Source organism: Mizuhopecten yessoensis, unplaced genomic scaffold (assembly GCF_002113885.1).
Source record: "Mizuhopecten yessoensis strain PY_sf001 unplaced genomic scaffold, ASM211388v2 scaffold10275, whole genome shotgun sequence".
In the NCBI taxonomy this organism is placed as follows: domain Eukaryota; kingdom Metazoa; phylum Mollusca; class Bivalvia; order Pectinida; family Pectinidae; genus Mizuhopecten; species Mizuhopecten yessoensis.
This window is the reverse complement of record NW_018408465.1, coordinates 723,002-749,186: the sequence shown is the minus strand read 5'-3', so window position 1 is coordinate 749,186 and position 26,185 is coordinate 723,002. Positions and strand designations below refer to the sequence as shown.

General features: G+C 36.7%; 1 protein-coding gene across 1 annotated transcript in view; it reads right to left on the bottom strand.

Moving 5' to 3' along the window:
* Nucleotides 1–26,185, bottom strand: part of LOC110459916 (myotubularin-related protein 13-like) — a 73,721-nt gene that overhangs the window by 20,282 nt on the left and 27,254 nt on the right. The window contains exons 8-31 of the mRNA XM_021512423.1: nucleotides 25,758–25,871; nucleotides 24,416–24,496; nucleotides 23,499–23,612; nucleotides 22,551–22,679; nucleotides 22,041–22,139; nucleotides 20,835–20,989; nucleotides 20,298–20,463; nucleotides 19,601–19,750; nucleotides 19,199–19,267; nucleotides 18,027–18,227; nucleotides 17,032–17,148; nucleotides 14,147–14,343; nucleotides 13,567–13,733; nucleotides 12,313–12,386; nucleotides 11,710–11,905; nucleotides 11,188–11,321; nucleotides 9,506–9,681; nucleotides 8,614–8,810; nucleotides 7,369–7,564; nucleotides 6,205–6,285; nucleotides 5,528–5,637; nucleotides 4,264–4,491; nucleotides 3,312–3,326; nucleotides 979–1,086 (exon numbers count right to left, since the gene is read on the bottom strand). Of these exons, the coding sequence (XP_021368098.1) occupies nucleotides 979–1,086; nucleotides 3,312–3,326; nucleotides 4,264–4,491; nucleotides 5,528–5,637; nucleotides 6,205–6,285; nucleotides 7,369–7,564; nucleotides 8,614–8,810; nucleotides 9,506–9,681; nucleotides 11,188–11,321; nucleotides 11,710–11,905; nucleotides 12,313–12,386; nucleotides 13,567–13,733; nucleotides 14,147–14,343; nucleotides 17,032–17,148; nucleotides 18,027–18,227; nucleotides 19,199–19,267; nucleotides 19,601–19,750; nucleotides 20,298–20,463; nucleotides 20,835–20,989; nucleotides 22,041–22,139; nucleotides 22,551–22,679; nucleotides 23,499–23,612; nucleotides 24,416–24,496; nucleotides 25,758–25,871 (3,274 nt within the window). The remainder of the gene's footprint in view (nucleotides 1–978; nucleotides 1,087–3,311; nucleotides 3,327–4,263; nucleotides 4,492–5,527; nucleotides 5,638–6,204; nucleotides 6,286–7,368; nucleotides 7,565–8,613; nucleotides 8,811–9,505; nucleotides 9,682–11,187; nucleotides 11,322–11,709; nucleotides 11,906–12,312; nucleotides 12,387–13,566; nucleotides 13,734–14,146; nucleotides 14,344–17,031; nucleotides 17,149–18,026; nucleotides 18,228–19,198; nucleotides 19,268–19,600; nucleotides 19,751–20,297; nucleotides 20,464–20,834; nucleotides 20,990–22,040; nucleotides 22,140–22,550; nucleotides 22,680–23,498; nucleotides 23,613–24,415; nucleotides 24,497–25,757; nucleotides 25,872–26,185) is intronic.

Here is a 26,185-nt window from a genome sequence, read left to right as displayed (position 1 = left end):
GATTTAAATTGAGGTTTAAAATCTTCGATTTAAAATTTTCGATATTGAAGTGTCTGTGTCGTCAGTGCATGTTATTCGAGGTGGGAGGGGAAGCTTCATAATGATGCTGATGAAATTGTATTCATAGCTCTATGAATGCAATATCTTATGGTAATGCTTATATAGGAACTTGCAGTGGAAATGTAAATATACGGGTTGCGATCTGTACTGCTACCTGTTCCCAAGACATTGTCATGCTTCCTGTCCCCGTTGTGTACAGACACAGTGACACAGAATATACAGTGTTTTCTGGTGGAAATCCATGGAACACATGCTCCAAGTTCAGTCAGACGGACGGGCAACTCTTTAAAACACTCGAATATGTTTGATAGATCAAGACTCTCAAAGTCAGGAAAACTTGTTTCTGATTGTAAAATCATTTTTTTTATGAGTATATATGTCCAGATATCAAGGTTTCCTGTCATTACAGCACAGAAAAATGTTTTGTTTAAGATTTTATTTTTTATTTTTTTTAAACCTAATAGATTCATTGATAGATATGATTGACCTGGAATGTCTACTTTTTTCATGTACAGCTACTTTAAGCAAATAGGTTTTAGAGGAAAAAGTGTTTAAAACATTTTGTAGTCAATTTTTAGTTTTTCTCAATTTTACAAACAATCTTCTGTATAGCAGGAGATCCTCAATGTAACTTTATCATACTTCAAAGAGTTGCCTTGTCCTGCCCATAGTTTCAGAATGCACTCAAATTTGAACTTTTTAAAATCTTCAAACGATTCCAATTTTTTTTTAATTGAAATTTTCATTACTTTGAAACCAAAATCCTCAAATTTGAAAACGACCTCATATTGGAGACCATCGTGAAACTAGGGACGCTGTAAGTTTTGTGTGTTGCAGGCTTGCGGAGAATTGGTTGGGAGTGGAGCAAGCATTTCCGGCACATCCAGATTATACAGGCGTAAACAAAGATAAACCTACAGGTGCCATGACTTCGAGAACTGCTGGACCGGAGAGTGCTGACAGCCCGGGAAAACATACTTCGTCTGGCCGTGTCTGAGAGGATAGAAGTAAGGGACTCTCGACTAGCTATAGACGGACACAAAGAAAAACGAGAGTTACAACACTTAACCATTATCGTTATGGAGTCCACAAACAATAGTTACAACATGCTGTCCAAAGTGAGTCTCCACTAGCTAGAGAAAACAGAATTACAACATTTCTCCATTCACAGGAAAATCTCAAAATAGAAATTCACAACATTCAAAGGAACTCTTCAGTTTTTAGAGTTACATAAAGGAAACACAGTAAGTCTGTAAACCTGTAACCATTACCAGTGCCTTTTAAATACACGCAGAATTAAAGAAATCAGAATTTGAAAGGCATGCAACTTAAAACACACATACACAGTGACACATTTCAATAGATATACAATTGTACAGTACTAAAAAACGTGTCAACACCAAAAGTGACGCTTGACTAGCTATGTAAACCCAATGACATACTCCTTCCCTGTACAGGAACACTCCACTAGACATACAAAACTCAAAGATACAACCAATGTCCCTCCCCTCTCCACCCCCTAAAAGGATCACTGGACTTGCTATACAGAACCAAAGACACCAACCTGAAGGGACACTTGTCTAGCTATATATATATAATCAGAAAAAAACATCAAGAAACACAATTGCAGCGAAACAAGGCAAAGTATTGCAAGGCAATCCATAGTCCCCCACCAGTAATGATTTCTATATTTAACAAACAGAACACTTATGTCAGGATGTACCTACTGTAAGGAAAGTATCCTGATACATGCTTCTTGCACTCTGCCATCCCAAGATGTTTTTGTACACAAAATCTGGATACTTGAGGTGAAAAAATAAAGAAGATATGCCCAGGACAATTTTTTTCAAAAGTAAAGGTCAAAGGTCTAGTCATAGGTCACAGTGACCTAGTTCTTGCACTCAGCCATCCCAAGATGGTCGTGTACACCAAATTTGGTTACTCCAGGTGAAATAAATTTACTTTTTTTTGTCATGGTTTTTGTAGAACTAGAAATGTGAGAAGTAGTTTAGTGGGTATTCAGAGCAGGTAATCATAGATGGTAAACACAGTGGGTAATCACACGAACACATACACAACAATGCTGTCGCTCAAGAAAGGTAAAACGCTCATGGAAAAGAAAATCAAATAATTAAACATGCGAACACAGTTCACCGTGTGACACACAAAAACCATCGACCTCCAAATATAGCACACAAATTGTCACCAAATACAGCACACAAATTGTCACCAAATACAGAATATAAATTGTCACAAAATACAGAATATAAATCGTCACCAAATACAGCAAACAAATTGTCACAAAATACAGAATATAAATTGTCACCAAATACAGCAAACAAATTGTCACAAAATACAGAATATAAATTGTCACCAAATACAGCAAACAAATTGTCACAAAATACAGAATATAAATTGTCACCAAATACAGCAAACAAATTGTCAACAAATACAGCACACAAATTGTCACAAAATACAGCAAACAAATTGTCACCAAATACAGCACACAAATTGTCACAAAATACAGCAAACAAATTGTCACAAAATACAGAATATAAATTGTCACAAAATACAGCACACAAATTGATACCAAACATAGTGCTCAAATTGTCACCAAATACAGCGCTCAAATTGTCACCAAATACAGCACTCAAATTGTCACCTAATATAGCGCTCAAATTGTCACCAAATATAGCACAAACCTTCGTGCATGTAGCGAAATGACTGTGACAAATCCCATTGTATATATACATATAACTTAACTGTCTTGTGAGATGTGTACCTTATTGATGTGGATAAATGTAAACTGCTACAAATATGTTCTTGTAAATTTTGCCAATAACATGTACAACAAATATTTTACCTTCAGCTTTCAACAAAATAGATGTGTTAGACTTAACGTGCACTTCCCAGAACTCTTTTAGAAATAGAACCATCTTTATTGAACGGGTGAATTTGTGTGTAATCCCTGTGGTTAGATTTAACAGTGGTTTTCAACTCATTAATTGCCATTTTTTTGGGATGATGTTTATTAGACAGCTCATTTTTGGGAGGTTAAACAAATTATGGAATCCTGTCAAGACACACAGCCTCAGCAAAACAAATACCAGTGGTTAACTAGGGGAATACAGGAGAGATTTTGCAGCATTTATGAACAAAACAAAATTAATCGATAAAATAATACAAAAACAAAATAACTTTAGATGAAGCTGAGAATAGAACGGGGAAAGCATCATGGAGGAGATCTTTACCTATGTCCTTCAAAACTGAAACAAAGATTCTTAGCTATCAACACAATGTACAAGCAAAATCTTGTCTGGTACACTATCAAAAGAAGTACCTATGCAAATATACTTAGTCAACATATTCGTGTTTAAACGAAATATTATCAACAGATTACGGACAATAAATAATGATCTAATACACAAAATATATATACTCTCTCACACATTATAGAAAGTATGAAGCTACAATCAAATACTCTCTATACACATGTGTACCCTCTAATTACACAAACACACGTACATGACTCTCTCTATACACATGTGTACCCTCTAATTACACAAACACATGTACATGTGTGTAACTGCACACGTAGACTATATACATGTATAGCTAGTGCCTGTTCATATAAATCCCTTTCATGTTAAGTTTGGTATGACGGTCTTGTGAAACATATTACAGATAGCTCACAGAAAGCAATTTGATCTACTGCATATTAATGTATATGTTCGGTAATAAGCTCATGCCTGCTAATAAGCCCACCCAAATTCATTTCAGTTTAGATGAGATGCACACAAATAATTTTTCAACAACCTGCTAGTAAGCCAATCTCCCTACTTTGAAAGGGAAATTATGTGTTGGTTTCCTGGGCTTATTGCAGGATAAATACAGTACATACAGGGTCATATTACAGAGGAAGACTAGTATCCATAGAACATCCCTTTCGTAGATAAAAAAAGTTATCTTCAATAAATACATCCACATGTACATTGTGTATGTAATATCTGGCACTTATATACCCCTTAGTTTAATAACACAATATCCCTTTAACTCATTCACCCTGAAATTTCATAATGATCTATTCCAACCTTTGAATTGGAAGAGTTCAAATGTGTCTTCAGGGGTGAATGAGTTAATGTAATACACAATTCTTGTGGAATTATTACGAGTTGACAGGGTTCATTAGCAGGTGTTACTTACAGGTGGTCTTTGGTTTCACCATGCTGCCAGTCTTAATTGCACGCCTCATCAAGTCTGGAGTGTCGGGCAATGTGATCGGCTGTTCCACCATCATAAGCGAGTCGAGACTAGTGAGGGAGTCGCTACACGAGGGGTGGTAGACACGCCCACTGTTGGGTGTTGCCCCTACGATGGATGAGAAGTAGCGTTCCTGCTGCAGACTGGTAGACGGCTCCCCTCCCGATGTACCTGTGAACACCCATACACACTTTCAGATCCTGTAAAATGTAATATTTATGACAACTTTTCCTCTTCTGGTCTTCAAACAAATCTGCCCAGATATGAATTTATTGCAATAACTTACTGTAGATGTCCTGGCGCAGAGTTTAATGGCTACCTTGCCTGTTACATTTGCCATGCTACAAAAATACCACAATGACAAACAAAACTATAACAGTTTACAATTGGAAATCTTCCAAGTTTCCTTTGACCTCTCTCTATCTTTTGAAAGTTTTTTTAAAATTTTTTACTAGCTCTTTTCTTCATATTTCTATCTCTTTCTACTTCTTTTTTATTATTATTTCTGTTTGCATTTATTACCGATATTTACCCTCATGCCTGCGGCTAGAGGATACATGTGGTCTAAACAAGATAAAAATAACATTGGGGTGAGGCTATATGACCAATACAACCTAAATGTGGTTACCTGACACTGCAGACAGCGTAAGTTTATTGTGTCGTGTAATACTTAATCTCCGTCCAACAAACACGTGAAATTTGAGATGTTTACTGAATACAAATGGATGACATCTTTTCAACTACATACGTAAATGTGCTACTGTATACCAGGAAACTTTCACTTTCACTCTTTTCCCCATAAACTCAATTTTCGCGAATGTAAATTTCATCCTTCTCTTATAAACTCAGATATAATTTTCGCCCACTGTAAATTTCATCCTTCTCTTATAATCAGATATAATTTTTGCCCAGTGTAAATTTCATCCTTCTCTTATAAACTCAATTTAATTTTCGCCCAGTGAAACTTTTCCCCTTCTCCAATAAACTCAATTTTCGCCCAGTGTAAATTTCGCCATTCACAATGTATATAATGTTGTCTACCCATTTTCGCTGTAATGATAAATTTGACCCTCATTACCAATGGCAAAAAAGTCGAAAATTAAACTGCGACAAAAAATTCTTGATACACAGTATTTACGTTTATTTCACTTTTGTACACGCCTATCTGCTGTTATTTTTGAACTGGGAATATTCTAAGTTTACAAACCTGAGCCACCTTCTGGTTTGAGCATCCCCATTAGACCGCGGCTGTGAAAGCCACTCGCCCGAAGTAAGAGGGCCTTGGTTCTCTGGTGGCGCCACGTTATCACAGGGAACCTGTCACACAAATGAAACTGGTCAATCTAATTTCATTATTCATCTTTGTGTGTAGGCTGATAAAAAATTATCTTTAGATGAAGACAAATAATATGATCCATGTTGTGATATAAGACTTGAAAAATTAAATGTATTGAATGCATATTCATCAAACGCAACGGTTAACATATAACCGTCCTACAATGCTATATCTCCCTGCTGTGTGTACCCAGTTCTGAGTCCCACATTTATTATTTGCAGAATATTTGCCATTTGGAGAAATTTAAAAAAAAAAAAAAAAGTTCAAACGTGATAAATGATATATTCTCTCTTTGTAAGTTTTTTTTTCATAAACATTATTTTGCTCTGGTAGTATCCCGGGAGATAGGAGAGTTGGTTTCCTTCGGTGAATCATACGATTCAATTCAGGAAACAAACCTTCATATCACCCTACTTTCAGGGCAATAAATGTACAATATTCATCGAGTTTCTCGGAAGATGTTCTACAAAACTATTAAGACACACAATTAAAGATTTTTCTACTAGCTAAATATTTTGACACGATGTAAGACACGGCGTTTTGCGTACCTCGATTGCCTATGAGTGCGGGCAAACTTGCGTATACTGTTATCTGTCACTGATGCCGGCACAACTAGGAGGGCAGGATAGCTGTAGGGAAAGAAACACAATTATAATAAATCTTATAATTAATAACATGCAAACTGATCATTTCAGTCTCTGATAAAACTATGAAAATTCCATTTTAACCCTTTCACCACTGTAGGCCATAATGGACTCATCCAGATCAAAGCATGGAAGAGTTTACTCAAGCTACATAGGGGTGAATGTCAACAATTTCAACAGTTATTTATGAATTTTTGACAGATCCTTAGAGCCAGGCCAATATACTGTAAATTGACAAATTTAAGCGGTACTCTTATTTTAGCCCTTTTCACACTTTAAAGTATTGCGCTGAATTGTTATTGTGTGCAATGCAATTCCTGTATATTGTTTTCTATTTTTATATATTTTGTTGGCGCGCCAATTCAGCAATGTGCTAATCTGTCCAAATTTGATAACGCCTTATAATACGAGTGTGTTAAAATAAGTAATGGGAATGATTTGCTGCATATTACCAATTTCGAAAAAAATGTATTCTGCCATGATAAATCAGCATAAAAATTACCATAACTAGCCGTATCGTTATTACAATGAAGCTTTGACTTGTTTCTCAAGTGCCATCGCCATAACGACCTCCACATTACTGCAGTGAACAGTACGTGACATTGACTTGTAACACAACCTTAAATCTTTGTCTTTTATCTTGACATAGTAAAAGGAGCGTCTATTATTAGGATGGCCATCCTCGGTACTCCAGGATATCACCTCTGGAATGTCATAGCAAACTGAAGGCAAAACTGAAGGCAAAACTGAAGGCATGGCGGCTAGCTATATGATTGGTCTCGGGTTAAAAAAACACCTGACCTATCACAAGGCTGAAACCTGTCCTTTGAAGATTACAGAGGAGCAACACCTGACTTCAAAGCAAGTCAGTTTTACCGTTATGAGATCAACAGATTCTTTTGATTAAAGAATCAAACTAGTCTTCTTGTCTCTTCACAAGGTGGGGCACACTGAGCCTTCAATTTTGCTATGACATAGTCCAGGGATGCAAAGAGTGAAAGTGAGCGTATTCCCTGCAGTATCAAGGATACAAGAGGGCTGCAAGAGGGCAATACTTCATCTGGTTACCTTCGACAGACTGAATAGCTGGCATTGACAGTACTGATTCTGAACAGATCTGTCCTCGTCCTGAGTGTCTGACCGCCGCTCATCAGATCCCCGAAGCCGAGACGTTTGTAATCATTGTAGCCGGGCCTGGTCATCAGTTTCTCCAGGAACTTGGGGTCAGCGGCCAAATTCAGGGGGAAATCTGCCTCGTCTATAACTGAAAAGAAAGTAATTTTTGTCATATTTAACGAGTTTTGTTTCCATATTTGCTCGTTGTAAATGAACAAGAGATATTAATTTACTTATTTTGTAAAGATTTACTGTAAACCGGGAAATTTTTGCCAAGTCAAATATTTGCCCTTCGACAATAAAACTTGTTTTCGTCTAATATTAAATTTGCCTTTAATGTTTAATTACAATGTATATTATATTGTTTACAGCTGTTCACTGTAATGATAATTCGCCCTCATAGTGAAGCCTTAAATTAAACTGCAGTGAAAATTTCCCGGTATACAGTTTTTGCTACCCAACATAAATACAAATGAATTCCATTTTCAGGGATTTATTGTACAATGCAAACATTGTGAAGAATCAACGATTTCAACCTCTGAACAAACTCAAGTATCGAAATTAAACAAAGGCACACAAATGTGTAACATTGGACATCACACTGTATTTCAGAAAGTGTCACTCTGCCATCCCAAGAGGTACTCGTATACAAAATTCGGCAACTGTCAGTGACTGAGTATATATGCCTTACACTCTGAAAATGCGACAGACTTTATTGCCGGAGGGCCCTTCCAATTCCAAATAAATTGTTGGTTTAAAGCCATTAAATTTGTTCTAATATTGGACACCTCAAATACATAATGTATACCGGGATACTTTCGCCCAGTCAAATATTCACTGTTTTCCAATAAAATCCATGTTCTCCCAGTGTTAATTTTGCCCTTCATATGTAATAACTATATATTAAATGTCGTGAATTGAAATTCGCTGTCATGATAAATTCGCCCTCATCGGGGAGGGTGAAAAAGGCAAAAGCTTAACTGCAATGAAAAATTCCTGGTAAACAGAATATTCATGTTTGTAATTGAAACAATTAATAATTTTTCTTTTTTTTTGAAATGTCAAGTTATTGAACAGTATGTGTAAACAAAAAATTGAAAAACAAGCAAATCAATTTGTTATGTGAATCAGTCTCCCTTCAAAAACGGACAAGTTTACTTTCAAAGTATCTTTATAGGGTCTTAACGCTATACATACTTGATAGGTCATCGTAGAGCTCGCTTGGCGGGCGATCAGATTCGCTGTCTGATCCTGCCGCAGATGATCGCGAGGCTATACTCCGTCGCTGCTGAGGAGGAGTAGGAAGCACATACTTGTTGGGTTTCCTTCCCGACTGTTTGGGCTTTATACCAGCCTTCCGTACCGTTTTTATTAATGTTTTCTTAGCGAAATGTCTGTAAGAAGATGATTTTGTCGTGTAGAAAAAACATTTATTTCAGAACTATATCATAGACATGTACAACTAAAAACCAGGAAGGCCATGTTATAATGCCATTTGATCATTAGTTACGTCACTAAGTGCCATTATGTATATCGCCAAACCTCTTTATTACGCCAAAAATCAACTGGACAAATGGTGGCAGTATAACAAGGTTTTACAACATTACTCTCTTAAAATAGGTGAATGAAAATGTATTACTTTGAATACGGTACAAAACACAATATTTTTTAGAGGTCGCGATACACCTATGATATTTTCCGGCTTTTTAAAATTTAGTCTAAACATATCCGTTCCCAGATGGCGAGTGAGAGCTCCATCTTGGCATGCACATCAAAAGATGGGAATAGTGTGAAACTTTAAAGTCATGCCCATTTTGGACCAAGTCTATTTCTTGTTGTGAATTTGCCATTAAAAATTTGCAACTGATCTTTTTTCTTTTCTTCTACTGTTACTATATGTATCGTGACCGCAGGTTCGTGATACGTATCGTATGGTCATGTTAATGTATCGTTGCAACCCTATCATTTATTAACCTAATACTTTATGAGGTTGAGCTGTTGACTTTCGGATAGTTTCTGCCATCAGATTTCACTACTCACATCATTGATAACATGACCATCATTTAGAGCCATGTATATGGGAACTTACTTAAGAGAGGCATTTTTCTCCTTGTGTTTGTGCAGAGGTGTCGGTTGGAGTAACGTCTGGCCAGAGAAGGCGAAGGTGTTGAACACGTTGTTAGGGTTACGGTACTTGTTGGAGAGCTTTCTGAAGGCGTCAACATCCTCCGTGTTCACCTCCTCGTCGAAGGCGATCTTCATCAGCTGAAACACATCAACAGAAGCTTGTTATAGAAAGCTTAATCTCATAGTTCAGTGCAGGATTTTGGCATCTACAGATTACCATTTCACCATTCCATTACACCTTACAAACTTTACAAACTATCATATTCACAAGTGGTTACCTAGACTTCAAGTGGTTACCTAGACTTCAACAGATATATGTACCATTCAGGAAATCATGAGTTAATGGGTTATTAAAACAGGCTTAAATTTTTTGTGATATTGGCCCAATATTAGAAAATCCAATTTACAAGGATTATAATTTTGCGATCTAGACATGTGAAGAAACTAAGTTTTTGCTGTGATTTAGCACAGAGACGGGACATTCAGCATATACAGGGTCAAATAGTCTGGTGCTACTTTTGATGTCTATGAATCGTCATAACCACATACTTGCTATTTCATGACAACATTACGGTTATGGAGTTTATTATCATGGCTCATTTTTACGCTTGTCATATAATTCTGCGGATAATATTTTTCGCGGTCACATTATTAAACCTTGAAATCACGAAAATATCACCCCTGCGGAAATATCCAGCTATATGGTAGTTAGCTTGACTTGTCACACATCAGCTTGTCATATTATTCTGCAGATCATATTTTCACTGTCACATTATTGAACCTTGCAATCGCAAAAATATCACCCCTGCGGAAATATCCAGCTATATGGTAGTTAGCTTGACTTGTCAAACATCAGCCTGTCATATTATTCTGCAGATCATATTTTCACTGTCACATTATTGAACCTTGAAATCGCGAAAATATCACCCCTGCGGAAATATCCAGCTATATGGTAGTTAGCTTGACTTGTTAAACATCAGCTTGTCATATTATTCTGCAGATCATATTTTTTACAGTCACATTATTGAACCTTGAAATCGCGAAAATATCACCCCTGCGGAAATATCCAGCTATATGGTAGTTAGCTTGACTTGTCAGACATCAGCTTGTCATATTATTCTGCAGATCATATTTTTCCTGATCACGTGACCTGCGAAAATTGTGAAATTATCATCCCCGCAGTAATATCCATCTATATTGTAGTTAGCTTGACTTGTCAAAACATAAGCTTGTCATATTATTCTACAGATCATATTTTTTGCGATCATGTTATTGATATGCGAAATTGTAAAAAACATCATCCCCACAGAAATATCTATCTATACGGTGGTTAGTTCGACTTGTCAGACATACCTTTAGTGATTAAGTATCAAAATGAGTGGTTACCTCCACTGCTTAGGTTTTCTATTCCTGAGACACAGTGTCAACACAAATGGCTACTTGGACTAGAAATACAGTTCAGGGCGAAGCCTCAATGTAAGTAGTTACTGGGAATTGTTAGATCTACCATTCCCGAGAAATAGCATCAACGTAAGTGGTTACCTGGAATCTACCATTCCCGAGACAAACCACCAGTTTTAAGTGGTTACCTGAAATCTTTAGATCTACCATTCCCGAGAAACATCATTGATGTAAAGTACCTACCTGGAATATATTGGACCTGATCTGGATGCCGTCCTTGGGCAGCTGGTCTATATGAGGAGTGTACTGGACCTTAATCTGCTTCTCCTTAGTGAGGGTCGACACGGGGAAGTACCGCACTACCACCTGCTCACACGCTATAACAGGGGAGGTAACACAGTTAACTTAGTGAGGGTCAACACGGGGAAGTATCGCACTACCACCTGCTCACACGCTATAACAAGGGAGGTAACACAGTTAACGAGGGATGTATCAATTTATTAATCTCTTTTTTTTAGACAAAAAATAGTAAATGTGCTGTATGTACCAGTGCTACATTTTGGTCACAAGCTTACCTAATTTCATCCTCAATACTCAAGGGGTTATACTCACTTTCGCTCTCTACACCCCTGGAATATGTCATAGCAAAACTGAAGGCAAACGGCTAGCTATATGATTGGTCTCGGGTTAAAGAACCCTGACCAATTGAAACTCATAAAAAATAAATAAAAAAATATAGTAGACATTTATTAACCCATAACTTACCAAGAGGGTCACAAGGGATGCCTTTGAAGATGATTCTGTAGTTTGTTAAGAAGATGGCCCCCTCGGCTGGCAGTAGACTGGGTCCCCCCATGTTGCTCCCCATGCCCTCCTCTCGACCGTCGGGGAGGAGGTACACCCTCAGACCGTCCATCACCACCTCTTCTCCTGGCAGTAAGGTTGGCTTCAGGATCTTTGGCTACAAATGTACAACATGAATTATCTTAGGCTTTGAACGTAAAATAAAATGATCTAAGGAGTGTAAATGTTTGGTAAGATATTGTATACGGGGAGATATTTTGCCCTTCAACAGTTAAATTCATTTCTGCCCAGTGTTCATTTCGCCCTCAAGTTTATTGTGCTGTTTACTTATATTCTCTGTAATGATAAATGCCCTCATTAGGGAAGGCGAAAAAGTCGAAAAATTCAATTGCAGTGAATTTCCCGCTACACAGAAGTGCAAGCCAATCTTAAAGATAAATCAGAACCAATCCTTGGCAAGTATATGCGTTTTTTCCTTTCTGTTATTACATATTTTCTAATTCAGATGAATATTGAGACATATCTTTATAGCAATGGTAGCCCATAGTGTGCTTCCCTGCCTACCTTCTGTATGGGCGGTAGACGCTTGCTCTCCCTGTGGACTGCCTCCAGTGTTTCAATATGCATGGCCACCACCCCTGAAGGAAAACACAATGTGTGAAAGTTTTCGTAATTGACAGCATTTCTACATGTTAATTCACTCAAGTGACATTTGTCATCTCACATCGTTTTAACGTCGAGAAAGATTTCTCGCATTTTGACCACCCAACTTCTTGGCCATCATTGTAATATCAGGCTATTATCCAGGTTTGTCATTTATTAGTATTGATATACCGTATAACAGGTCATTTACGTGGGCTTAGATTTTTGCGATTTTGACCCAAAACTAGAAAATTTGATTTACTCACATTATAATTTCCCATGTGAAGGACCTAAATTTTCATGGTGATTTAGCACACAGGCTGGACAATCAGCACATAAAGTGTCGAATACTTAAATAAATAGTCTTTATGACATCATATTGCGCGACAAAACGTAAGTGTATGTTGTTAAACAAAACATCAACAGAAATATTAGATATGATATAACCTAATTCACACATCATTACTCATTTGTATAGGAATCGCCACAACCACATGCACGCTATTCCCCGACGACATTACGATTATGTAGTTTATAATTGGGCTCACTTTTACACTTGTCATGATTATGATTCTGCAGATCATATTTTCGTTATCAAATTGTTGACCCACGAAAATATCCTGTTATACGGTATGTGATATTGCTAGTAGATCTGTTGTTTTTATAGAAGTAGATTGGTGTATTTACTACGTTGTAAGAGTTATTCACATGTGTTTTTTACTTGTAGTGATAGCAACTGAATTGTTTAGGATTTTTTTATATAGTAATGAGTACATATTGAAGTGTGAAGTTATCATTCATCTGTAAGGTTTTCTCCAGTTATTAAAATCTTTTAAGTAGGAAAGGCTTTTATTTATTGTTGTTATTTACTGCTTTTTGGGGGTTTTGTGATCATGGAATAAACTTGTAAGTAATTGTGAATATGTTGGTCATCATTCATACTAAGAAACCTACTTCAGATATAACGAATACTGCCTTTTCTTGAACTTAAAGCAACACTTCCTAATTTTTCATAAATCAAACATCATCATGGGTCATTTGCAAAAGTCTGGTTAACACAGTCCCCACAAGTCATATTGTTCCCCTATCCAGCCTTTTACTCCAGCCAATTATCATGACACCCTCAGAAGTCTCGACCTGGAATCATTGTAAATGTTTTATGAAGACAGTGTATACCTGGAATCATTTGGTGCAGAGCCTTGATGTGATCCTGAGTCACTCCGCTGTCGTTGCACACTTTGTCCACGAACCTGGTCACAAACCGCACCACTGTCGCTCCAACGTCCGAGATTTCTGTCTCATCGAAACCACTCTCAGCATCAATGCTGTCACTCTCTGCCAGACTGAAATGTAGAGTTGGATTTATTAAAAGTTGTTGCTTGACTAAATAGATGCAGTTCGACTATAACTTTTCGAAGAGTCAGGAAAATTCAGCAAATGAATCTCCTTAGTCAATCTTCTTTTCTGACATTCTACTGGGGATGGACTTATAAACTGATCAGTTTTTAATACCAGGCAGGCCACCTGATCAGAAACACCATCTTTTTCAAGAAATCACCTGTCTAATATGATCACCTATACAATATGGCTACCTGTCCAATATGGCTCCCTGTCAGATAGACCCTTGTCTAATATAACTACCTGTCCAATATGGCTTCCTGTCAGAATGAACTCTGTTTAATATGACTACCTGTCCAATATGGCTACCTGTAAGATAGACCCCTGTCTAATATGACCACATAAATGCAGAACTAACCTGGCAGTGATGTTACTGTTACTGTTGCTCTCCCAGTCGTGCGGCGAGATGGTTTTGATGGGTTTGGTTGTCTCCAGGGGCACCCTCATGTACACCATTCTGTTGCTATAGTGGATTGCCTGGCTGTACACCGTCGACTCCTCATTGTTCGTCATCTCAAGCTGCTGCTCGGAGCTGAGATTGGGCCAAACCCGTAACTGTAATACACACACACACAAAATTAGTTGGTCTGTTACAACAAAACTGACAATATTTCGAGCTATTGTGTATTGATTCAGCCCAACAGAAACAAGTTACTTATTGCTACTTCATCAAATTATTACCAGATATACTCACCTTTAGATATTACTTGTGTATTGTGATCGAACAAATATTTTCAAAATAACAGTTTAAAAACCAGAAGACAACAACTATAATTTAAGAAACATATTTGCTGAATTGCTATAAATTGAGGTTAGAACACTCTCTGCAGCATCAGAATTTTCAACTTGAGTTGAACACTCATCAGCGACATAACAAACAACTCCATTAGTTTGAACACTGTGTCGTCAGCAACATAATTCACAACTCCAGTAGTTTGAACACTGTGGTGTCAGCAACATAATTCACAACTCCATTAGTTTGAACACTGTGTCGTCAGCAACATAATTCACAACTCCATTAGTTTGAACACTGTATTGTCAGCAGCATAACAAACAACTCCAGTAGTTTGAACACTGTGTCGTCAGCAACATAATTCACAACTCCATTAGTTTGAACACTGTGTCGTCAGCGACATAATTCACAACTNGACATAACAAACAACTCCATTAGTTTAAACAATGTGTCGTCAGCAACATAATTCACAACTCCAGTAGTTTGAACACTGTGTCGTCAGCAACATTATTCACAACTCCATTAGTTTGAACACTGTGTCGTCAGCGACATAACAAACAACTCCATAAGTTTGAACACTGTGTCGTCAGCAACATAATTCACAACTCCGGTAGTTTGAACACTGTGTCGTCAGCAACATAACAAACAACTCCAGTCGTTTGAACACTGTGACGTCAGTAACATAATTCACAACTCTATTAGTTTGAACACTGTGTCGTCAGCAACATAACAAACAACTCCAGTAGTTTGAACACTGTGACGTCAGTAACATAATTCACAACTCTATTAGTTTGAACACTGTGTCGTCAGCGACATAATTCACAACTCCAGTAGTTTGAACACTGTGTCATCAGCAACATAACAAACAACTCCATTATTTTGAACACTGTGTCGTCAGCAACATAATTCACAACTCCAGTAGTTTGAACACTGTGTCGTTAGCAACATAACAAACAACTCCAGTAGTTTGAACACTGTGTCATCAGCAACATAACAAACAACTCCATTAGTTTGAACACTGTGTCGTCAGCAACATAATTCACAACTCCAGTAGAACTCTCTCTAATCAGCAACACATAACAAACAGTATGAGTTGTTAGACCACTCTCTCATCAGCAACATAATTTCAACACGTCAGCTCGTTAAAGTACCAGCAATGATTAGGATTAGACTGTGTCCTTACCTTAAACATGTACATGATTTAAAGTAAGTCAAATCATCAGCTGTAACATACACAGAACAAACTAAGACAGATCCCTGTGTCCTTACACAAGTCAAATAGTCAGCTTATATTTATTTTAACACTTAAGGATCCTCGTACCACTGCCAAAAACTGAAACGAAGTATTGGAAACTGTTTTATCTGGCATGTCTTAGCTTTGACGAATCATTTCTGTAATGAAACCATACCTTACAGGACTTTTATGAGAAATAATAAAGATGAAAATACAGTAAAACCCCACTTCCTCATACTCGGTTAACTTGAATACACCTCATTCATCGAGTCATTGGTCCTGACCCGAGTTCGTACATATTCTTTATCAAGTAACCCCGAATTAGTCAAATTATTCCTCGAATACCCCGTATTCCTCAAACAAAAATGTGTCCACGACTCTTCATGGTCATAGTATCAATCCTATCTGTTCGTAGCACAGGTGTGACATGTCACGCCTGACAGATATTTTACCTGTGTGTCACATTTACTGGTACTACGAAAAGGCCTCGGGCTTATAATTAGAGTCTACTGGTATCGATCGCAATACGGCATGTTGATACAGGGTAAGGACGTCGGGTAATTATAGTATTAACAGTAGTATCTTTACATACTTGTCGCAGTATAATATTTGTTTTATATTCTCATGTCTAATTTTTTAGCGAAAATGTTTCACATAAAACACTTTTTTTATATCAGAAATATTTTCACCAGGGCTAGACCGGGATTCGAACCCTTGACTTCCGATTGACATACTATCACTCTAACCGATTGCACAATGTGGTCAACAGATGTGTCTTTGCTCAACTGTGCTACAGTTTTATCCAAACGGAAGTTAAGGGGAAGTAACTGCATACAGAATAAAACACAGTGCAGTGGGACAGGGATCCTTAAAACAGGCTAGGCCACAACTCCTATGTAACTGCAGTCAAACTTAGATACTTCTGACTTGAACGTCACTAAGTACACTGTCCCATGATCATTTAGGCCAAATAACATTCACCTTTAAATTTATATGGCATTTCATTTAATTTGCTCTGTTTTTGGAAAAAAATAATGCAGCAGGTACTGAGGTGCCTGTTACACTGAAGATTTCTTTAATTTGGTCCGAGAAACTAAGGTTCCTTTAATTTGGTCCGAGAAACTAAGGTTCCTTTAATTTTGCCTGTTAAACTGGAGACTCCTCTAATTTTTCCTGTTAAACTGGATATTCCTCTAATTTGGCCTGTTAATTCTCTAATTTGATTGACCCAAATAATAAAAGTCACACAAAAGTTTGCAACAGCAGGTTCATTCACCTGTTCAGCAGCAATTTCCAGCGCCCCTATCTGTCTGGGTTTGAAGCTCGACAGCCGTCGCTGTGCATCTGGTGTTGTAGACGAGCCACGGTAGGAGGGCACATTCAATTCATCTTCCTGAAAGAAAGTGATTAAACGTAACCATTCAGCCATTAAAGTTAACTATCGAGTCCCTTTGTGTCGACAAGAGGAGGGTTGTAAGGGGTACACAATCATAAGATGGAATATGGGACAGGTCCCACTCAAAGATGTAATGTAATGCTTTAGTATACCGGGACATTTTCGCTGCATTTAATTTTCGCCTTTTTTTTGCACTCCGTGGTAAGGGCAAATTTGTCATTACAGTGCATAAAAGCATCAACACACATTCACACAAATCGACTATTGAAATGATCCTCATCCTCATCCTCATCCTCATCATCCTCCTCCTCATCCTCATCATCAGTTGATAAAGGTTAACAACATGTTATACATAGTGATGAAATATGAAGGGCAAAGTTTACACTAGGCGAAAATTGATTTCATGGGGGAAGGATGAAACTTTCACTTGGCCAAAAATTTCCCGGTATACTTTACTGTTCTGTACTGAGGTTGGTAGGGTGTTATATTATATCAAATATTCAACTTTACAACAATTAATATTATTAAACCATTTTTATCAACTACCTGGTAATATTTATCATTCTTGATGACTCAAATGGAATCAGAGCAGGTCTGAATGTGGGAGGAAACTAGAGTACGCTGAAAAGCCATGTGGTTGGCCAAGTGACCCATATACTATTCATGTCAAATCAGGGAATCAAATCGTGGCTGCCTCGACAAAAATGCAAGTGCTTTATCCACTGCTCCAACCGACCACCCAATGTTTCTTGGTTTCAGGGTTTACGTCTTTGTTAAAGCTAAGTTCATATGATGGCAGTGTCAACAGATCATACGACCATTTTAACATGTCACCACAGTAAAATGGTACTGGGGAGGTGTAGTGGGGTACCTACGTTTCTGTACTGTGGAGGGCTATAAGAACTGTCACGTTTCTTCTCCATGATCATGTGTTCCTCATACTGGGGTAGGTACAGCTGTTTGATCTGTTTCTGGACGTCCTGATAGAACGACGCCTCCCAGAACTGTTGGTTGGTCCACACTGGGTGCTCCTGCACTAGGGTGTAGGCAAACTGGATCACACCTGTACACAGTTTCTGTAGCAGCAAAGGAAATTGTCGAAATCATTGGACAGTGAAATTCGTAATATGCCTGACACTGGTGAAAATAGGGCATATTGAGAAAAAAATACCTGTTTTCATGTATCTGTTTTAATATTGTCTAGATCTCTCATATGTAATATTAAAATTACATCAATTCGAACGAAATGTCAAATGGATCATTGTCTCAAAATTTAGAGACAGAAAAACAGACTTGCTATACATTGGTAGTTTAAAACGGGTTAAACATCTGCTGGTATATTGTATGTTGTATGTTGTTTGAAGTCAATGTTTAGTATACAATATATTGTTTGAAGTCAATATTTATTATATAATATATGGTTTGAAGTCAATATTTAGTATATAATATATAGTTTGAAGTCAATATTTAGTATATAATATATTGTTTGAAGTCAATATTTAATTGTTTGAAGTCAATATTTAGTATATAATATATTGTTTGAAGTCAATATTTATTATATAATATATTGTTTGAAGTCAATATTTATTATATAATATATGGTTTGAAGTCAATATTTAGTATATAATATATAGTTTGAAGTCAATATTTAGTATATAATATATTGTTTGAAGTCAATATTTAATTGTTTGAAGTCAATATTTAGTATATAATATATTGTTTGAAGTCAATATTTATTATATAATATATTGTTTGAAGTCAATATTTATTATATAATATATGGTTTGAAGTCAATATTTAGTATATAATATATGGTTTCATAATTGGTATCTTTTGAGTAACATATTAGATTGATTGAAAAGGATGTATTCTGTTGCGCTGTAAATTCCCCCCACATTTTGCTTTATCATAACTGGGCTTCTGTATACCACTAGATATCCTCCTGAACTAAGATGAACGTAAACATTCCTTGACACTTACGGGATGTTGGTTCTTTACCTAAACATTATTTGTTGATATTGTAAAGCACTATATGATTGGTACCTACCCGACAGAAGGATGTGGCAAGGGGAAGAATGGCTGCTGCTATCCCATTCTCATCCATACTGGAGTCATTCTAGAGTCCAAAAATAATCAGTTTCAATACATGTATAATCAGGCCAAATTAATTCTTTGTACTTTAATTTTAATGTTTGTACAGTACATTCCATTAATACTCCTTGTAATTTGTCAGAGAAAAATGTGATATCAAGTGAAACATGACATTAAAAGATGTGTTTTCTCATATTTCTCATATTTCATATATTTCTCATATTTCATATATTTCTCATATTTCTCATATTTCTCATATTTCATATGTTTCTCATATTTCATATATTTCTCATATTTCTCATATTTCATATATTTCTCATATTTCATATATTTCCCATATTTCCCACACAGACCATACCTGTAGAGCACAGTTGAGGAGTTTTACGACTAGATCAAACTGTTGATGCTCCAGCATGGCCCTGTTACTGCGTATGTGGTAACTGAGTTCCTGTGTTAGACTTAGCCGCGCCACTTTACTCTTCAGGGCCCGCAGCACTGCCGGGAATATCTGTACAAAACAAACTAAACTGTCACAGAGCTTACAACACTTCTTCAATTTGAACAAATTTCTTTATGTCCAGTTTTTAGAAAACAACACTAAATTTCTGATTTCTGAATTTCAGTCAACCAAAATACTGTATACAGGGAAATTTTCGCTGCAGTTAATTTTTTCCCTTTTTTGCCATCTATAATGAGGGCGAATTGATCAACGAACATTTGTAAACAACCTTAAATGCCTAGTAATTAAATGTGAAGGGTGAATTCAATACTGAACGAAAATGAATTTTACCGTTGAATGGGAAAAAAATGAAATGGGCGAAAATTTGCCAGTATGCAGTACTTTTACGTATGTAGATAATATTTTGATTTATCTTTTTCCCTCCGAAAAAATTCAGGTTCAGTGTTGTGTAGTGTAAATGTAAATTTGGTTGATATTACAGCTTCTAACACAAATTAGTGTTGTAATGTAAAATATCACATACTTTTTATGAATATGAAACATTAAAACCAATACGACAAGAAAAAGAGTTATTTCTCTGATCAAATCCGCTTACAATTCTTGCATCCGTGATTTTGTTTTCAAAGATAAATGTGACACAATTTCGTAGGACCTCCAGACGGCGGGCATTATTATCCACGATTCTGAATCGGTCGGTGATGAGCGTAATTGTAGGACCAATCGGCACGATTCTCAGCTGTGGCGGCCGTAGGTTATTGAACCTGTGTAATGTGGAAAAACATTAATTACAGCTCAGGTTGGGTGGGTGGGGGTATTGAACATGTGTTACTGGGAATAACATCAACTACAGCTGTAGTAGGGAGGGGTGGGTGGGGGTATTAAACCTGAGTACATAAGGAGTAAGGTCTTAATTTATTCCAGATATATATGTAATAAGCACCTGTACATTAGAAACATATACAATGGTACAGATAGTGTAATGTCATGTTATCCCAGTAATAAACCTATAAATGAAGTAACCAAAACAAAACTCTTTTCACAATAGACAAAACACTGAAATCACTAAATGACACACTTCGTGGTAGGAGAAACTGACTGAGATGTGTGATAAATGAATTAAGCCGATACATACTTGGTCTTGACCGGTTGTTTGTGCACGCCTTCATCCACGATCTTCTGTATGTGTACCCAGTCAAGGTACGGAAAAGGTGGCTGGTGGATACGTGAGTAGGCCCCCTCTGTGGGCTTCGGCACCTTCTGTACGTAGGGCTGCGGGTTGGGAGTCTCCTGTAACACAAGATACCAAACAATTTGAAGTCTTATTGTAGGATTTTTATGTTTAACAAGTTATTGTTAGGTGTTATTACCTCACTTTTTATTTCTTACAGATCACAACTCAGCATTAGTGCCTAGATTTATATTTCGCACTGGTAAATGCTCAGCTTTGTTGTCTAGATTTTATTTTTTTTAAATTCATTGCGAGGTGTAACTGCCTCAATTTTTATTTCTTACAGATCAAAGCTTGGCATTTGTACCTGGATTTCTATTTCATGCTAGTAAATGCTCAGCCTTATTGCCCAATTTTCTTATTTCTACTGGTCTATGCTCTGTGCTATTGCCTGGATTTTATTTCAAGCTAGTAATGCTAAGTATTATTGGATTACTGGATTTTGGTTTTGATAATGTAATCAACATAATCAGTAATTTGTATTTGAGTTTTATATTGTTTTATGGCCCATTAACTACTCAAGTCCTTTAATATAAGTTGAAGGCCAAACAAGAAAGAGCTAGAAATACAAATTTCAATTTTTTCAGCATCAATTTTTCTTTTCTTTTTCTCCATAGTACTGTTTGTGTGAAAAGACCCTGTAAGGGTCGTGACATTGTTTACATAATGTGTCCAGGTTTGACATCAAACAAGTGATATCAGACATTGAATTATATAGATTATATAGCAGGAAAAACTATGCATCATGAAAACCTGAAAATAACTGAAAAGTGACATTAAGTGACGTAATAATACGTGAAAAGTACTGTGTACTGACTGTGAACAAGCTTATTGCTTTCTTGTTTCTGTTGGCAAGGATTTGTCAAAACTTTTCACAAACTTTGCCTACATAGCAAACTTATTCTCCCTTACAAAATTTACTGTTGATTAAAACAGGTTTTCACGGTATCTGTATCTAAAACCAATGTTTACCAAAAAGAGTGAACTATTTCACACTTTGAAATAAGTTAACTCATTCACCCCTGAAGACACATTTGAACTCTTCCAATTCAAAGGTTGGAATAGTCCATGGTGAAGTTTCAGGGGTGAAAGAGTTAGAAACGTTCTTACGTTAGTATGGAGTTGTTTGGCGATCTCCCTGATGTTAATCATGGTTTTATCTGGGTCATTAGCTTCGTCCTTCAGCTGCTCCTGCAGCACGGCGTACACCTACCGGACAACAACAGCAAAGTAACAGCATTGATAACATTTCTACCAGAGATATATTTGAAAATATAAATAGGATAATAACTGAAAACTTCACTGCAGTTAAGATACACAAAATGTTGTATCTTCACATGTGATAAGGTCAAGTATCGATTTGATATTGATTTGTAAGAATGATATTTTCTATCTATTGCATTAAAAACTACAGGTTTTCTGTTCCACAACAGAGGGCTCATAGGCTTTGCCTGTTACCCAATCCCTTTGTATCAAAGATCTGAACAATAAATATTCTGAGATGAAAATATTTATAATTGTATTATATGGATGGAGAAATTCTAATACTTTGTTGTTATATGGAGTTAAGAAAACCAGTAAGAAATAGAGCATATCTCCAAAGTATCTGTCGTGACTGACCTCATCAAATATGTCACAGACTCGGTAGGGAGGCCCTCGCTCAGCTACAAAGCCTCCAAAGGCCATTGCGTCTAGCACACGCACGAGAAAGTCATCTTCCACCATTCCTTTGTGACCAAGGAAGTTTGCCTAAAACAAAACAAAAAATTCCAATTTAAATCAAGAATCCCTGTCCCACTTCACCGTGGTTTTTCCTGTATACAGTAACGTCCCCTTAACTCCTGTTTGGATATAACTGTAGTACAGTTAGGGCAGGACACTTTCGTTGACCAGGTTGCTTAGTCGGTCAGAGAAACAGTATTACAGTCTAAGGTCTAGGGTTCGAATCCCGGTCTAGCTCACCTAAACTTTTACATTCAGAACACTTTTTTTCATTACAATTTGTTTAATTCATCTTCATTATATTTTTTTTTTTATAAAAGTCCCATATGGTAATGTGTTTTCTTTTCAGAAGCTACAGTCATGGCAGAAAAAATGAGTTTCCAATATTTAACTACAGTTTTTGGCAGTGATACGAGGATCTTTAGTCATTCTTGGTGTCTTGGTGAGTGCACAATCCTCTGTGCCACCTGACCACTCAAATTTCACTTTTAGACAGAATACTGTTTACCAAGATTTTTTTGTACTGTCAAACTTTCCCCCTTCACTGGTAAAATTCATAATCGCCAAGTTTTAATTACTATGTATATTATGTTGCTTACTTATGTTCGCTATAACGATAAATTCGCCCTCATTACAGTGGATGAAAAAGGCTAAAAATGAAACCGCAGCGAAAAAAAATCCGTGTATACAGTAACTGGTTCCAATAAAACATCAATAATTAATCTACTTCTCTATAAATGCAGGGAATGCTTTGGGGACAGAATACATACTAGACTTCAGAAAGCAGCAAAACTAACAAATACTATTTTTAACATTACTATATTCACGGCAGAAATGTAAGCTTACCTTATGGAAGGTGATGAATGGTTCAGGGTGGATACGGATCAGCGCCAGACAAGTTCTGTATCCAGCGAAAACTTCAGCGAACATACGAATGAATATGGCACGGATTTCCTTGTCCTGAAATTGCACGACATATACATATAAATTTCGCCTATACATTACTTCACAGTCCATCACCTCTACATAGGAATGGGTTATTTTACAGCAGCCATGCAAGGAAAATGAATCCGAAGTTATTATACTTGTCAAGATTTCTACTTTATAATATGGGAAAAAAACCATATGGCAAAATCTCAAATTGTCTTAAAAGTTCTTACTTTGAACCTTGTTTGACAATATCATAGTGTAAAATACAAATTTTTACCTTACTGTAGCATTTTTTGAGACATTGAAAATGTGAATTGATCAAGGATGTACGGGGCAGGTATGAAACGCTATCAAAGCATGAGACTTGATCTCAAATGGCATAAGAACTTTTCATAATCAAATAGGCCCCTTTCGAACCGATGCTTATGTCAGGAATATTCGGCACGTGCATATTGAGGGGGTCCAGACGTGCCTGACTGAAACTAAAATGCTGACTAGTTTGCATAATTTCTTTATAACACAAGGTCAGTTAACCTGTATATTTTAGAATATGTTATATGATTTAATGGACGCATGAAAGAAAGACTGCACCACTTGAACCGTTTAACTCATTCACCCCTGAACTTTCATAATGAACTATTCCATCCTTTGAATTGGAAGAGTTCAAATGTGTCTTCAGGGGTGAATGAGTTAAACTGGGATACTTAATGTGACCCATGCTACAAAGCATGAACTCTTGCAAAGAATATTCCAGCTATTTCTGATCCCCATATGAAACATCATAAAAATATTCAAAAACATTGGTAGAGGGATATAGAGAGTTAATTACTCACCTTCTGTTCAAGTGAGATAGGTTTCTTAGGAGGCGGTGCTGGAAATGCATGGTCAGCAGCAAGTAGATCGGGGTTCAAGACCTGTTATTTAAAGAAACAATATCACTGATGAACAGCTGTTGTTTAAGAAGTCATTACTGTTCCAGGACAGTTTCCAAACTTTGTATCTATAGGTGAAGTACAAATATGTTTCTGGAGATTTTATAACCATTGACTTCATGAAACATAATGGTCAGTATAATTGGGATTATACGAAAACATGTTTATGTTTAACGAATCTCAATCTGTATAAAAAAACAAAGTTGTTATATTCTACCGTAAATATTCACATAAAGTACACACTTTATTAGGAGAAAATGATAATATCAAGAAACGGGTGCACACTATACACAGGAACAATCCAAAACCAGTATAGTGTAGCATCCATTTATCATAAATTTGTTATGGATTTTCGGAAATGTTTTGAAAAATACTCCCAAAAATTAACTCATATAATTTAAATAATAATTCCTGATTGCATTTAGCTATTTCCCCATTACAAAAAGTTGTAATTTGAAGTCACATAACACAATAAAATCAGATAAATATACAGTACTGACAGAACAGTAGGTCCAATTTTCTCTGGGTGATTTTGTGAATTAATGAAAACAGGGATTGGGAAAATATACCAACAAGTAGAATGGTTAACATGATGAAGATGTTGTGAGCGTTTTTATTGATCAATACATTATCATCCCTGATCTGTAAGTTAACTGGACGAGACGAGATGTCTATACATCTCCTCTCGTCTCTCCTCTCACTCCAGTGATTTAATTAAGGCGAGTTTGGGGCTGTTTACCCTGTATAATTTATGCTGTGTTTCCCCAAAATCAATGCAAAAATGGATTTATTTTTACCAAAACCATGCTTTCTGTATGTGGACTTTTCCAAAAGTCACATGGCACAGGGCCCTTCGGAAATGAGATATAGTACTGCAAGGCGGAACAATATATGCCCGTCCTATGCCTGGCATACTTAAAAACCAAAGAAACAACATTTCTATAACATTAGTCTTTGAGGTTGAAGAACTATTTCCGAACTATTTTCATACCATAATACGTCCCGTTGAGATTACTGATGGGCGTATATAAATCCCTGTACTATACTCTGACCACTCATTATGGCGCTTACCAAGCCTATCACTACTCTTCTTCATTCTTCTTCTAACCTTCTCAGATCGCTCCTCTCATTCTTCTTTTCATCTCTGTTCTCACACTTAATGAAACTTCTCAGATCTTTCCTCTCATTTTCCACCTCTAACCTCTCCTCACACCACTAACAGATCTATAGCAGAAGCTCTTACCATCTTTAGGCTTTTCTTTGTCCTTGTGAGTATTGGTTCAGGAATCATAGGCGTGTTTACACATTCAGGAATAAATATACTTCCTCCGTCTAAGTCTACAACGATTACATCTAGCTGAAAACAGAAATAAATCGAGTTCAAAGACAGAAGAAAAAGAAAACATCAAGTGATAATCCCGGACGATTAGTTTACAATTCCCTGTAAGCATCATCTAACCAATCTTGTACCGACAAATGGAATATTTAAAACACTCAAGGCAGATAACTCTGTCAATCTTGAAGAGAATAGCTTAAGGTAAAAAATTCAGTGGACCGGGGCTTGACCAGGATTCAAACCCCAGCCCTGAGATTGTTATACTATCGCCCTAACCAACTGAGCTACCTGGTCGACACAAGTATCCAGGCCCAACTATGCTACAGTTTATATGC